Source organism: Apteryx rowi, unplaced genomic scaffold (genome assembly GCF_003343035.1).
Source record: "Apteryx rowi isolate R43461 unplaced genomic scaffold, aptRow1 scaffold_0, whole genome shotgun sequence".
Lineage (NCBI taxonomy): Eukaryota > Metazoa > Chordata > Aves > Apterygiformes > Apterygidae > Apteryx > Apteryx rowi.
In genome coordinates, this window is record NW_020447195.1 from 8,220,480 (window position 1) to 8,233,294 (window position 12,815).

A 12,815-nucleotide genomic window follows, 5' to 3' on the forward strand; every position below is an offset into this window, starting at 1 on the left:
TTGCCATGGCTTAAGTAGCAGCGCAGCATGTTTTGTGATGGTTAACTCATACCGTAGGATTTGAATCTTTCACCACTAAAGCAAGGGGTGACTGTCAGATGGGCTACAGACTGGACTTTCTTTGAGGCAACATAGTAGTCCACGAATCTGAAAACTGGCTGGCAAGTGCTACAATAAATGCTGACCAATAGATTATACTATTTTCTTTTTTTCCCCTTCCATGCCTCCTTCTTCCTCTTTTCAGCTGGTGGTTTTTCCTCTTCAGAACAACACTTACCAAAATTTGGCACTAGCAGCCCAGTATCTCCTCCTTGTATTTCTAGAGTTTGACTAAAGACATTGCTGTAGGCTACAAATCTACAGAATTCAACCTCCACTTTCTGCAGGAGCAGAAAACAGAAACATCGTGAGGTTTGGGGACATTTTAATAATGCCTCTTAAAACAAGGGACTATGAAAATGTAGTTTGTCCCTAGTAAAGTCTAAGGAGAGAGGGAGAAAATCCTGGTTTACTGAAATTAGAAGGCAGAGAGGCAGCGGACTGGTACACGGTGTTGTCGTGCCTGCTGTTTCTTGAGTGACACTCATCAGTCGTGGTTCGCCTCTGCCTCTCCCATTCAGGTATCCCCCCGGCAAGCGGCACTGGCACTCTGCAGATCTACCTCATCGACATCAACGATAACGCTCCGGAGCTCCTGCCGAAGGAGGCACAGATCTGTGAAAAGCCAAACCTGAATGTCATCAACATAACAGCCGCAGATGCTGACATCGATCCAAACGTCGGGCCCTTTGTCTTCGAGCTGCCAAGTGTGCCATCTGCGGTGAGGAAGAACTGGACCATAACGCGGCTAAATGGTAAATGGGACAGGCAATCCTGAGGACATTTGGACTCTGATTCGCTAATGAGACCACGTGCGGTTTCAAACTTCCAAACTTTCCTACTTTTTTTATCTGATTTGTTTTTTTTTAAGCACATTATGGCTGACGTTATAGACAAGATAGTTAATCAGAAATGATTTGTATCAGACCTGCAGCATAACTCTAAGAGCCTTGGCACTTGGCTTTTTTTAATGCAGTTCATAATTATGAACAGTTATCAGGACTGAACAGAGTATAAATCATCCATAATGGCCAAGGGGAAAAAAGCTATTATCAGTCTTCCTTATGTTCCAGTGTAATTGTCATAAGCCACAATCAGGATCAATGTTCATTTCTCTGACCGTAATTGCATAAAGGCAGCCTTTTAATTTACCTTGGAACCAGGAGGGCTAGGTAAGTGTGAAGATTACCAGTAGTATGTGAAGGATTTTTATATCGCAGCATGCAACCACAATTGGCCCTAATTGGTCTTCTTATTGGTAGTTTCAGCAGAGGATTGGAAGTGTCCCGGAGCCTGAGCTGCTGGCTTTGCCTGCAAAGCCGGTCCGTCTCGCTCCGGTCAGACACCCCCCGCCAGGCCAGCGTGCGGAGCGGCTCGGGCTCTCGCCGTTCGGGGGCCCAGTCCCTGCACTGCCAGCCCCTCAGCTCCCGTAACCGCAGGGTCTGCAGCAATGGGAAGGCAAGAAGGAATACGTGGTGGAGCAGGTCCTCAGCAGGAGATGGGCTTCCCCACCAACTCCATGGTGGGAGGGTGGCTGAGCCGGGAGCCTGCACCGTGGCCAGGTGCAGCCCCAACCCAGTGCGGTGTGGTGGGATGCAGCTGCTATTTCCCAACAGTTCAGCTCATTTCAGCACTATCATCCCTATTTTCTTGTCATCACATTTTAAATGCATTCAGCTGGCTGCTGATTTGCGATGGGCTCAAGCTAGGTCAGCGTGGCAGTAAAAACACATTATTTTGAAAAGCATGGGCTGATTGTTGTCCAAAATGTTAGGGGCGAAGTCTGAAGCTGGACTGCTGGGGTGCGTTGTTGATAGCCTCTTCTGCAGGATCTGGCTGCCTGGTGAGAYGGAGGGATGCTGCGGGTATGGCTGCAGGACTCTAGCACAGTGTCTGTCACCTGTCTGTCTGTCTTGGTCTCTCCAGGCGATTACGCCCAGCTTAGTTTACGAATCATGTACCTGGAAGCTGGCGTGTATGATGTCCCAATCATCGTGACGGACTCAGGAAACCCCCCCCTGTACAACACATCYGTAATTAAAGTGAAGGTGTGCACTTGTGATGAGAATGGAGACTGTACCACCATTGGGGCGGTAGCTGCAGCTGGACTGGGCACGGGCGCCATCATAGCCATCTTGATATGCATCATTATTTTACTCAGTAAGTACCGCAGGAGGTGACACTGCTTGGAGATGTCAAGCCAGAATCAGGCCGTTCAAAATGCAAAGCTGCCAAGCTGATCCCTCTCTCAATTTGCCAGGCCACCAAAGTCCACTCTTCGGTGGTGGTTTGGCTGGGGAGTGGTACTGGTGGCAGAAGAATCAGCCATAATTCCAGTACTGCAACTTGAGTTGCTGTTCTTTTCTTTAACGTGCTCATTGTGACACCAAGCAAAATGAGCAGTAACAGCTTGGAAGCAAAATCTGTCCCACAGTGGCTCGAGGTGTGCCCTACCTCAGAGACCCACTTGGTGCTGTGATTGTGGATTGGTTTGGAGGAAAAGATAAGACTTAGTGCCGAGGCGTGATGCCACCTGTATGCCAAGTTGTCCCTGAAGTCAAGTTCCCTTTTTTCTGGAAAAACTGCTATATTTTTAGCAGTAATGTGAGGGCGTGGGGTCCCATTTCCCATCCTGTTCCCCCTCACCCCATTCCCGTATGCTGTGTTTTTCAAGAGCTGCACAAGCTTCATGCAAAGGACAGAGCCGTGAGCTTTGGGCTGCTGGTGGCAATTCACACCTCGGCGTTCGAACCTCCCTTCACGGCAGCTTGGGCAAAAGGAGCTAGATGACTCTGTGTCTGCATAAGGCTTCCCTTTCTAAGGCTTCCCATAGCTTTACAAACGCTCGTTGCACCTCACAGTATCTTGGCCAGGTAGTGAGTGTGATATGATCCTCCGTGTCTTGCAGGAAAAAGTTAAATGACTTGTCCAAAATCCTGTGGCCAACCAGCGGCAGGCTCCCCGGTGGCTCTCAGGCGGCCGTCTGTCCCCGGCTGGCTGTGGACAGACACACAGGTTCCCAATGCACTGCTTATTACGTYCGGGTTAGTCCCTGCCAAACTCGGTGCATAGCCACAGTTTTCTGGWTGTCCAATCCAAAGGAAAAAAAGAATGATAATTGTTCCCGTTGCTTGTAAAATTACAAGCTTAAAAAAAAAACCCTCCTGCTCTTCCAGAGAGATTCCCCTTGGCCAAGGTGTGGCTCGGGCTCGGAGCACGGCTGGCCGGCTGCGGGCGGCCGGGGAGGTCTCCGGGCGGTGGGAGGAGAGCGCCCGAGGCCGCGGTGCCGCAGAGGCAGCCCCCCTTCTAGCAACCCTCCCGGGCTTTCATGAGCATCGCCAGTAGCTAAGTGTGTACACATTTAAAGATTAAAAATGATATCATTATAACTTCAAGCAGGAGTTGGCACAGTAGGGATAGATAAAAAACGAGCGCTGAAATGAACAATGAGGTAAATATTCATCAAGAAACGCAGGATGAAACCGTGGGGCTCCCATTAAAGCTAATGGGAGCTATGGTGCTAAATCRCATTTAATATTTACCCCCAATGTGTTGAGGCAGAGAGCAGGCAGAGCGACGTATGCTACAAATGTCACCTAATGCAGACACGATACGGTACATTAAGGGAGTGGGTCATCTCTGGGCAAACAGCCGCCCGCCTGGGCCAGGGCTGGGATACRCGGTTGTACGGATGATCCGTCCGGAGAGGGAGCAAGCGAGCGGGGGCTTGGAGGCATGGTCTGCCCGGCTACTYGCCCAGCCGTCCGGGCAGGTGCTGAAGCGCGCGGGGTGCTTCTGCCGGGGCACCGCGTCGGCACRCGGACGTTCTGCTGTGTTTAACTCCTGTGTCTGACGCTGGGTCCGCGTGTCGCATGCGTAAAAGAAGAACGAGGGCCTCGTGAAAGCTTGCGCCGGAAGTAGCAGAGGCCATAAAACACCAGACTTCTTTTTGCTGCTGTCGTATAAATCCAGTGCTCAAATATGATTTAAACAGTTGAAAATCCTATTGACTGAAATTAACTTCAGCTGAAGGACGTTTGATTTAAGAGATTCCTCTTTTCATTTTCAGATACATTATCCCATTTTAAATTATGGTTTTTATTACAAAAGCTTATTTTTACATTCATTGTAATTCTAATTGACTTTTTTTTATCTTCAAGAGCTGCAAAGCACTATATCAGCGATGAAAAATGTAATTTGTGATGAGCAGAGTTTTTCAGTTACATCCTTCTAGTGTTTTGCCTTCTTTATATCTATTTTATATGGTGACCTCTGAACAATAGCCTGGAAAAGGCAGATGTGATTTCTTTGCTTTATATGTCCATTTTAGAGTCAGCAGGTCAAAGTTTGATGGCTTTAAAAGGAAGAAGAAGCAAGGAGACAGATCTGAGGTTGCTCAGGTGAAGAAAGTTTCTGTCTTTACCTTTGCTCAAAGTTTTTTTTTCTTCCTCGTACCTGATGTATTAGCCGCATGAATAGCACATTTAGGAGAAGAGCAATGCAATAAAATAATGAGAAGGGTGAAGACAATAGATTTCAAGAAAAACTACATGCAGAGTGGAAATGGGACTAACAGCAGTAATAGCACTTCCCATTCTGCAGAGTGAATAAAGGAAGGAGAATGCACTACATCCGCTATTGACACTTTGAAGGTCTTTTTTTCCAAGGTAGCTGTAAAGGCGTTAATGGCACAGTTTTTTTTCCAGAAGTGCATGAAAAAAGTAGCATTTAAAAAAAAAAGAAAGAAAAAAATAAACCCTGGTAACCATTATAATATTGTCTTTGTGGGCTAGGCGGGTATCTTGTTGTGAGTGACTTGAAAAGCAAAGGCAAGAAAAGGACTTCAATAGTCTGCTAAATAGCTGAGGTTTTATATTGCAGATAAGAGTTACATTTTCTTTCCTTGTCTTTTTTTCTCTCTTGAATAGATCTGGGATAAGCATTAAAGAAATGCTGAACTATCCAAAAACATTTCTGTTAGCAAGCAGGCAGGGATGGCAGCCAGTTGGCACTCAATGGCAGTAATTAGCTGTCCAGTCCTCTTCCCTTCACTCCAGTGAATCCTTGTTGGGGATGAACACTTGGGAGCTGGAAGGAAGGACTCAGAGCCCCTGACCCACCAGCTGGCGCAGCTGTCCTGGCCCCTCCAGAGGTCCCTTCGGCTGTGCGCAGCCTCAGAGCTTGTCTCTTCTCCCCCTCGGTAAAGTGATGCTGAGGGTCCATGAAGAGGCAAAGGGAAAGAAAATCCCAGAAAAATGTGAGGCRGTGGGAAAACAGCAGCTCCTTTTTCTCCTTCTGCAGCTAAGAAATGCAAAGAGAGTCTGAGGGCTGTTTCCCACCAGAGTTGGTTGTGGTGGCTCTGCTGGTCCGGCATGGTTAACTGAGACAAGAGAGAGCATTAGAGGGTGAACCCAGTGAAATGAAGCTGGATTCCCATCTCCTCTGGGCATCCATCTCCTGCTCCTCCTGCAGATGGCCGCCCTCATGACTGAGAGCACACTGATCTGCACAGCTTCACGTGGGGCTTGCGCAGAAAAAGGAGGAGGGAGCTGACACCGGGAGGTGTGACTGCATCAGCTGCCCAAGCTTCATCTTATTCTTGCCTGGTTGCATTTGATGCAACTATTGAGTATGAGAACGAAAACTAGCATATTAACAGGTTTCTTGAAGAAGACAAGGTGTGGTTGCTTTGCGTTAGTGGAGACGCCCTCACATTCCCAGAGCATCTACCCTGTGTCACTGGAGCAAGGCGTAGGCAGTGCACAGCCCCGGGGACATGGCCCTTGGCGAGCCAAGTTGTGGAGCTGGGAGCCCGCATTCCCCTTGGGTAAAGTTGTTTAAGTGCGGAAAACTTTCTTGTCGTTCAGGAAGTGTTAAAGTGTCCCTGTTACTGGGCTGCGAGGGCTCGGCCAGGGCCTGGCGTGTGAATGCCGGTGCCTGCAGAAGTTTGTTGCCTGTTCCCGGATTTGCTCTCCCTTGCCTGCAGAGCTCGCGCTGCTCCCTGAAAGGGTTTCAAATGATCTTAGATCTGCTTTGCAAGTAAATGGCCAAATGCATATGCTAATGTCTTGGCTAATGTGGTTTTTGAAAGCCTCCCTCACTTACCAAAAAAGAATAGGAAAGAGTCCAAATCGGATTAGGTGACCTAGTGTTCCCCAGCCTCCCCAAATCAGGCTTCCTTAACAAACTGCAGACAACTGAGCAAATGATTACCATGGCAAGGGCTCGCAGGCGGCGCTGCCAGCGTTGTGTCGAGCTGGCAAAATATCCACGCACACGAAGGTGGTGGTCGTTTGTCTGCTTAGCGACTCTGCAGCTCTCTTTCCTCTTCCTTTTTCTTCCCTCATAGGAATTCAAGATTTAGATCAAATGCTTTCAGAAAACTTCTGTTTTCACGCTTTCTGTTCTCTTTGCCTTTGATTGTGTTTTACTCCTGGTAAACATCAGCTCAATCAAAGTTCATGATGGATCTTAAAGACTTGTTTGTAGCAGAGGCTTGTCATACTACGTACAACCTTCACTGATCTCTCCCTTAGAAATTAGAACATGCAAGAGCATAAAATTTTATTCCTCTTAATAGCAGCCAGTGAAGTTTCTTCCCCAAACTCACTGAGGTCTGTAATCTATGCTAGTGGTTACATGATACGTGGTTTATTCCACGTTTGTTTAGCTGGAATGCACATGTTGACACGTGCAGGAATTTATTGCGTGGGAGGTTATTTGCAGTATGGTTAACCTGTAACATCAGTGTAAGCTTTGCCTTCATAAAATGGGACTATCGCCACAAAAGTGGCGTTTGCTTCCGCTGCTTGTGGTTGCACCAGTCGGGCCGTGGCGCTGAGCCAGCTGCCCTGCCCGGAGGGGAAGCGGGGCGGCCCTGTGACCCGGCTTTGCCGAACGTGGCATGGCCTCGTGCCGGGAACGCCGGGCTGACGCCGCTTGCTCTCCGCTGCAGCCATGGTCCTGCTCTTCGTGGTGTGGATGAAGCGCCGGGAGAAGGAGCGCCACACGAAGCAGCTCCTCATCGACCCCGAGGACGACGTCCGTGACAATATTCTCAAGTACGACGAGGAAGGAGGCGGGGAGGAGGACCAGGTGAGCGGGGCCGGCGCCTGCCGCCCTCTGCGATCGCTCCCGGGGTTTGCAGCGCGGCGTGGGAGGCGCGCCGTGGCCGGTACCCGCACCCGGGCGCGGGCCGAGGGGCAGCCATAGCATCTGCACTCTCCGAAAGGCAGAAGCCGCGTTATTTCCACTAATGTCCATGCAAAGCATAGCGTTTGCCCCCGTTCGTGCCCAGGCAGCGTGGCGTGGACCTCAGTGCGAGCGAGCCCGGGTCCGGGTGGCCCAGCAGGCTGCTGGGATGTGCTCCACGGCAGCAGGACCRTGCCGGGAGGCAGGGGCAGCCCGGGTCTCCCTACCCCTAAGCCAGCTTCCCGCGGAGGGGTTATAAATCGAGCTATTGACACTCCTGTTCAAACAATCTTTCCGCTATTTCTGCCATTAAAATCGAGCTTTTTCCCTCTCTCCCTGCAGAGACCTTGCCAAAACCAACCAACAACTGTCGCCCTCCCCCCGGCCGTGGCTGCAGGCACTTGCCCTGGTTTGCTTGAGCCCAGGGCTTTTACTGGCTTTCCCTGTGTTTGCTTCGTCGTCCCTAACGTGCCTTTAATTTCTGGCCTTCATTTGTGAGAAATGTCTAAACACGTTTGGGGATTTTCTTCCTCGCTGCAAAGCGTTGTGGCAAAGCTTTGCTTCCTGGCGGAGCCCGAAGCCGAAGGCTGCCCGCGCGCGGCAGCCCCTCGGCTGACAGCAAAGCTTGGTCTGTCGTGGTTGGGTCACTGGTTTTTCCTCCAACCTTGCTCCAGAGTCCGTGACATCTTTTTTTTTAAAAAAAGCCTTCAACTCACATCTAGTTAAATGCAACATATTTTAGTAGTCTGTTTTGATAAAGTGGGCTGGCACAAAGCTTTTCTCTGTCCCTGTGTATGAAAAAGAACGCTAATACACACTTTGCTGGATTTTCCATGCTTCCATATATTCCCAGGATGCTTCAGTGTACACACACTTTTTCCAGCCGTGTGTTGCCTACGCACACATTCCTGCCTTTGTCTTAATATTTTGGAAGTCTAGATGAGTCTGGCTTTTTTTCCCTTTTAGTCTGGATTTGTTAGTCCAGACTTTTTCCCCTTTCTTTCGTTTGTAACAACTGGACTCGTATTTCTCCAGCATCAAGCCCAGCGCAAATTCTAGGGACCTCCGCTAAGAATTCTTCTCTCAGATACGTTCGCAGGAATGACACGACTCTCGCGTGCCCTAACGGCTCTCTTTTCCCGGTGTAAGCGGCCGGCACAGCTGGTGGGCGCGGGCTGCTGCGCTAGCTGCTGGTGTCGAGGAGCCGACGGGTCCGTGGCTGGGGCCGTTGCCTAAGGAGCGGGTGAAACCGGCGCAGCCTGTCACCTCACTCCCAACGCGGCATGRCTCTAACGTGGGTTTTGTGACAAAAAACGAGGCGCCTGGCTGCGTGCCGGCGCCCTGCGYGCTGCCGAGAGGTCGAAGTGCCGGGCTCAAGGCCTCTTGGAGCGTCCTGGTGTCCGCACGCAGTGACGCCGGCGTCCTCCCAGGCGCCGGGGATGATTAGCCCCGGTTCCGGCTCCTTCCCGGGACCGGCGTCCGCGCGGCCCTCGGCAGCAGCACCGCGCTCTGCCGCGTGCCTGGAGCTCCCGCGCAAGCGCTGCCGCGGGGAGCCGAGACGGGCGCTCGGCCCCAAGCTTGGGACGGTCTTCTTCAGCAGAAAAAGCCTTACACTTAGCAATTCTTTTTCTCCCTTTTTTTTTCTTTTTCTTATCGCTGACAAGTTACTTATAAATATTGCTGCTGGAGATTCAGTCATCCCCACGTAAGCACGAGAACAGTTTTACCAGAAGAACRAAGTACTGTTATAAACATTCAGCCTAGCTGAAGTATCTGGTTTCAGGCAACTACACTGTAGGCTTAAATATTTTAGGAAGGCTTCGTTAAAAATAACAGCAAAGGAGGAGCAGCAAAACACCATTACCTACATGAATACATTTTTAATGAAATATTACCTGGTTCTCATTCCTTCATAGAAACCTATTCTTTTAGGATTTTTCCCATGCAGAAAAAACATAGTTACTTGAAAAAACCTGCATGTATAAATGCAGTACATATTTTAATGTTTTTACTTCTGTACAAATGTAATTACAATAATATGTCTATGAACATTGTATCTTTATATTACATTTTGTATTTGATCAAAATGTTAGGCACATATCCATGCACTCACAAACCAAAGCCAGTATATGATCCCAAAGATTTGGACACCATGTTAAATATTGAAAGAGCACTGAACTATTTGATTTAACTTACATTTTAAGATACACTCTGAGGAGGTCAATTTTATGAGTTACTCAGAGATCAGTTTTGTCTATAATTTAGATAGTTAGAAGCGCTACATGTATGGGGATAAGTTTTGGTATTGAACTTCAGCTGAAAAAGGATTAGACCCTTCAAGTTCTTTGTCCGTTATGCAGTGTAGGGTGAGCAGATGATCTGCATGGAAAGCTCTTGGTCTCACTCTGTGCCTTTCCATTCGTCACAGGATTACGATTTAAGCCAGCTTCAGCAGCCGGAGACCATGGATCATGTGCTGAACAAGGCACCCGGCGTCAGAAGGGTAGATGAGAGACCTATTGGTGCTGAACCGCAGTATCCTATAAGACCAGTAATCCCACATCCCGGGGATATTGGTGACTTTATTAACGAGGTATGTTTCTGAGGGTTTCTTGTGCCCCGTCTTTAAAGCTGCGGCAGCCAGCTAGCATCAGCTATGCAACATTTTCCAATGGGCGTTATGACCAAACGATGCTATTGCCCACACAAGAAGTCTGTCCAAAGCCGGTGGAGCAGTTTGCATGAGCGAAGGAAGCAAGGCTTGGCCTCATGAAGGCACCAGCYCTGTAAAAAGCCAAAGTGCAAATAAAAAGCCCAAGATTTCTGATTTGTGGGTACCTCAAGCACCCTCCTTTTCAGCGTCCTGGCAGTCTAACCTGATCCCACTCTCTCTTCCATAGCTGTGAGAGCTGCAGTTGCTGTCAGTAGAAGCATTGTCCAGAGGCGGACAAAGGAGGAATGGTGGTGAGGTGGTTGGATGGTTTGCCTAAGGCCAAAGGTGCCGTTTGTGGCTCCTCGGCTTGTAATTATTTCACCAGTCTGTGTCTTCCTAGGAAGCTCAATTTGGTCTAAAACCTCAAAGAGTTTGCAGAACAGACAGGTTCTTCTCAGATCACAGAGGGTTTCTTCATTTTACTTTAGATTACTGTTCCTTACTTTTTTTTCTTTTTACGAATATCCATTTAGTATTTCTTATCTCATTTTTAGTTTTCAAAGGAGTGATTGTGTGGTTGCAAACCAATCAATGCGTTATTTCCTCTGAGACAAAACACACTATCCGTTTCCTAAGTCAGAGGAATAAATGTTATAGCAATTTAATTCTATTATTACATCAATTTCCTGCTGTGCTTTTTCTCATTTTCATCATTAAAATTCCTTCCTTTGTTCTTGTCCTTCCTTCATACACACACACAAACACCCCGGCGTCTCCGCACAGGCATGCACATGGATGCTCCCTCTTACACGTGCTCCAGCTGCTATTCCCTGCCATAAAACATACTCCGGCTCCCCACAGCGAGACTGTAGTTTCTGAAAGTGTGAATGCACGACGTTTTTCCTTATTGCAGGTCTGTTCCACTAGGCTTTTTCTAAAGCTGGGCTGGCGCAAAGCGGGTTGATTTCTCCATATCCCGAGGCCATTTCCGTGGCCTGCCTGGAGCGTTGCATAGCGCAGGCGGGAGCAGCAATGCTTGCCGACCCCCCAGGCCACTGTCTAGGATTTCCCACCCCAAGTCCCTGCTAAATAAGAGTAAACAGGGTGGTTTTTTTTTTCCTGAAGGGATCAAAATCATCAAAATAACTGGTTAAAACAATGGTAGAATAGCTGGCAGAAGAGGAAAGGGTGCTATTTGCTCTTCCAGTGGTCAAGCTGGAAATCTTAACGGGCAACCCCAAAAAGGACACGCCAGCCCAAAATGAAAGCTTTGCAGGGCCAGGGCAGGTAGAAGAATCCCTGGAAATAACTCCCCTGCAAATAATCCTGGAAATCGCTGGCAATAAGCTCCGTCCAGCAATTTTCGCGAAGCTTTGGGGCGCAGCGGAGCCTCCGGGGAGGGCGCGGGGTGCAGGGGAGCCCCACGACCCCGCGGTTTTTATTAGCCGCTTTCAGCTTCGCTGCCCCGAGCCCCCGCAGCCCGGGCTCTCGCTACGGGTTCCTCACGAGCGAAAACCCGGCGGCGGGTGCTCACGCAGTGCGTTTGCCCCCCCAGGGCCTGCGGGCGGCGGACAACGACCCCACGGCCCCCCCCTACGACTCGCTGCTGGTGTTCGACTACGAGGGCAGCGGCTCCACCGCCGGCTCCGTCAGCTCCCTCAACTCCTCCAGCTCCGGGGACCAGGACTACGACTACCTTAACGACTGGGGCCCCCGCTTCAAGAAGCTGGCGGACATGTACGGGGGAGGCGAGGAAGATTAAACTGACCTCACGTTATTTAAAAAAAAAAAAAAGAAGAAGAAGAAGAAGAAGAAGAAAAATATGATTTAAAAAGAAGAAAACCCCACAGATGACAACATTAACAAAAAGAGCCGATGCAGAAGCAGGAACTGTACAGATGTGGCAGCTTTTTTAATTAATATCCCCTGCTGACTGTATTGTTATTTTTAGTGGTGATTTAGGAGGTTTCTTTTTATTTTTCCTTTTTTTTCCTTTTTAAATTTTTTTTTTTAGAATATTGAGCTGTCTCGCATGAACACTTGTCTCTGCTGTGTTTTTTTTTTTCCTTTCTTTTTAATGTCAGCTGGGATATTGCTCGTTTATCTGCTTTACGACTAAAGAGAGTGAAAGGCACTCTGTCTTAACTTGAATTTCTTAGAACAGAAGCACTGTTTTTAAAATATATATATATATATATTTGAAAGTGCCTTTTGGTGCATGTATCAGATTCCCTTCAATCTCAGGAGTGATGAAAACAAGCATACAACCATCCTGGGCAGCACTCCCTGTGACCCTAAGCCGGTTCTAGCTGGGAAGGCGTTAACAAAAAGGAACTGTGGAGATTGGTTCTTTTTTGCCTTTTTTTTTTTGCCTTTTTTTTTTTTTTTAAAGGGGGTGACTCATTTCGGGGTGCAGAGGACGGGGCGGGGGGGGGGCGGGAGGGGCAGATGTTTTGAGTCGAAATCTTAACAGCCATCTTGAAGCCTAAGCAGGTGGTGAACTTAGTCGTCACGTTGTACATAATTCAGTGTCACATCAGATGCAAAGCAGCGGCTGGGGCTCGGCCCTCGCCCGCTCGCCCTCCGCGTAGGACCGCAGCGTCGAGCCGGCCGCCGGTTCTCGCCGGCGACCTCCCCGGCAGCCCTCGCCGAAAGCCTCCGAGCGAGCCCCGGGGCGACCCAAGGCCCCGCTCGCCGCGTCCCGCGTCCCCGAGGACGCCCGGCAGCCCGAAATCCCGCRCTGCTTCCTCGGCGCGGCCCGGGGCAGCGCGAGGGGCCGCGGCGCTCTCGCCCCCCGTTGCTCCGGGGCCCGTGTTACGCCCTCGAGCGCTGGCGGCCGACGCTCCGCGCCGCCACGCAACGCGGCTAGCGG

At 49.5% G+C, this 12,815-nt stretch overlaps 1 protein-coding gene across 1 annotated transcript in view; it reads left to right on the forward strand.

Annotated features, from left to right (window-relative positions):
• Positions 1 to 11,744, forward strand: part of CDH4 (cadherin 4) — a 467,250-nt gene extending 455,506 nt beyond the window's left edge. Inside the window, exons 12-16 of the mRNA XM_026088351.1 lie at positions 621 to 854; positions 2,026 to 2,259; positions 7,055 to 7,194; positions 9,719 to 9,883; positions 11,499 to 11,744. Of these exons, the coding sequence (XP_025944136.1) occupies positions 621 to 854; positions 2,026 to 2,259; positions 7,055 to 7,194; positions 9,719 to 9,883; positions 11,499 to 11,705 (980 nt within the window). The 3' untranslated portion in view covers positions 11,706 to 11,744. The remainder of the gene's footprint in view (positions 1 to 620; positions 855 to 2,025; positions 2,260 to 7,054; positions 7,195 to 9,718; positions 9,884 to 11,498) is intronic.
• The last annotated feature ends 1,071 nt before the right edge of the window (positions 11,745 to 12,815 follow it).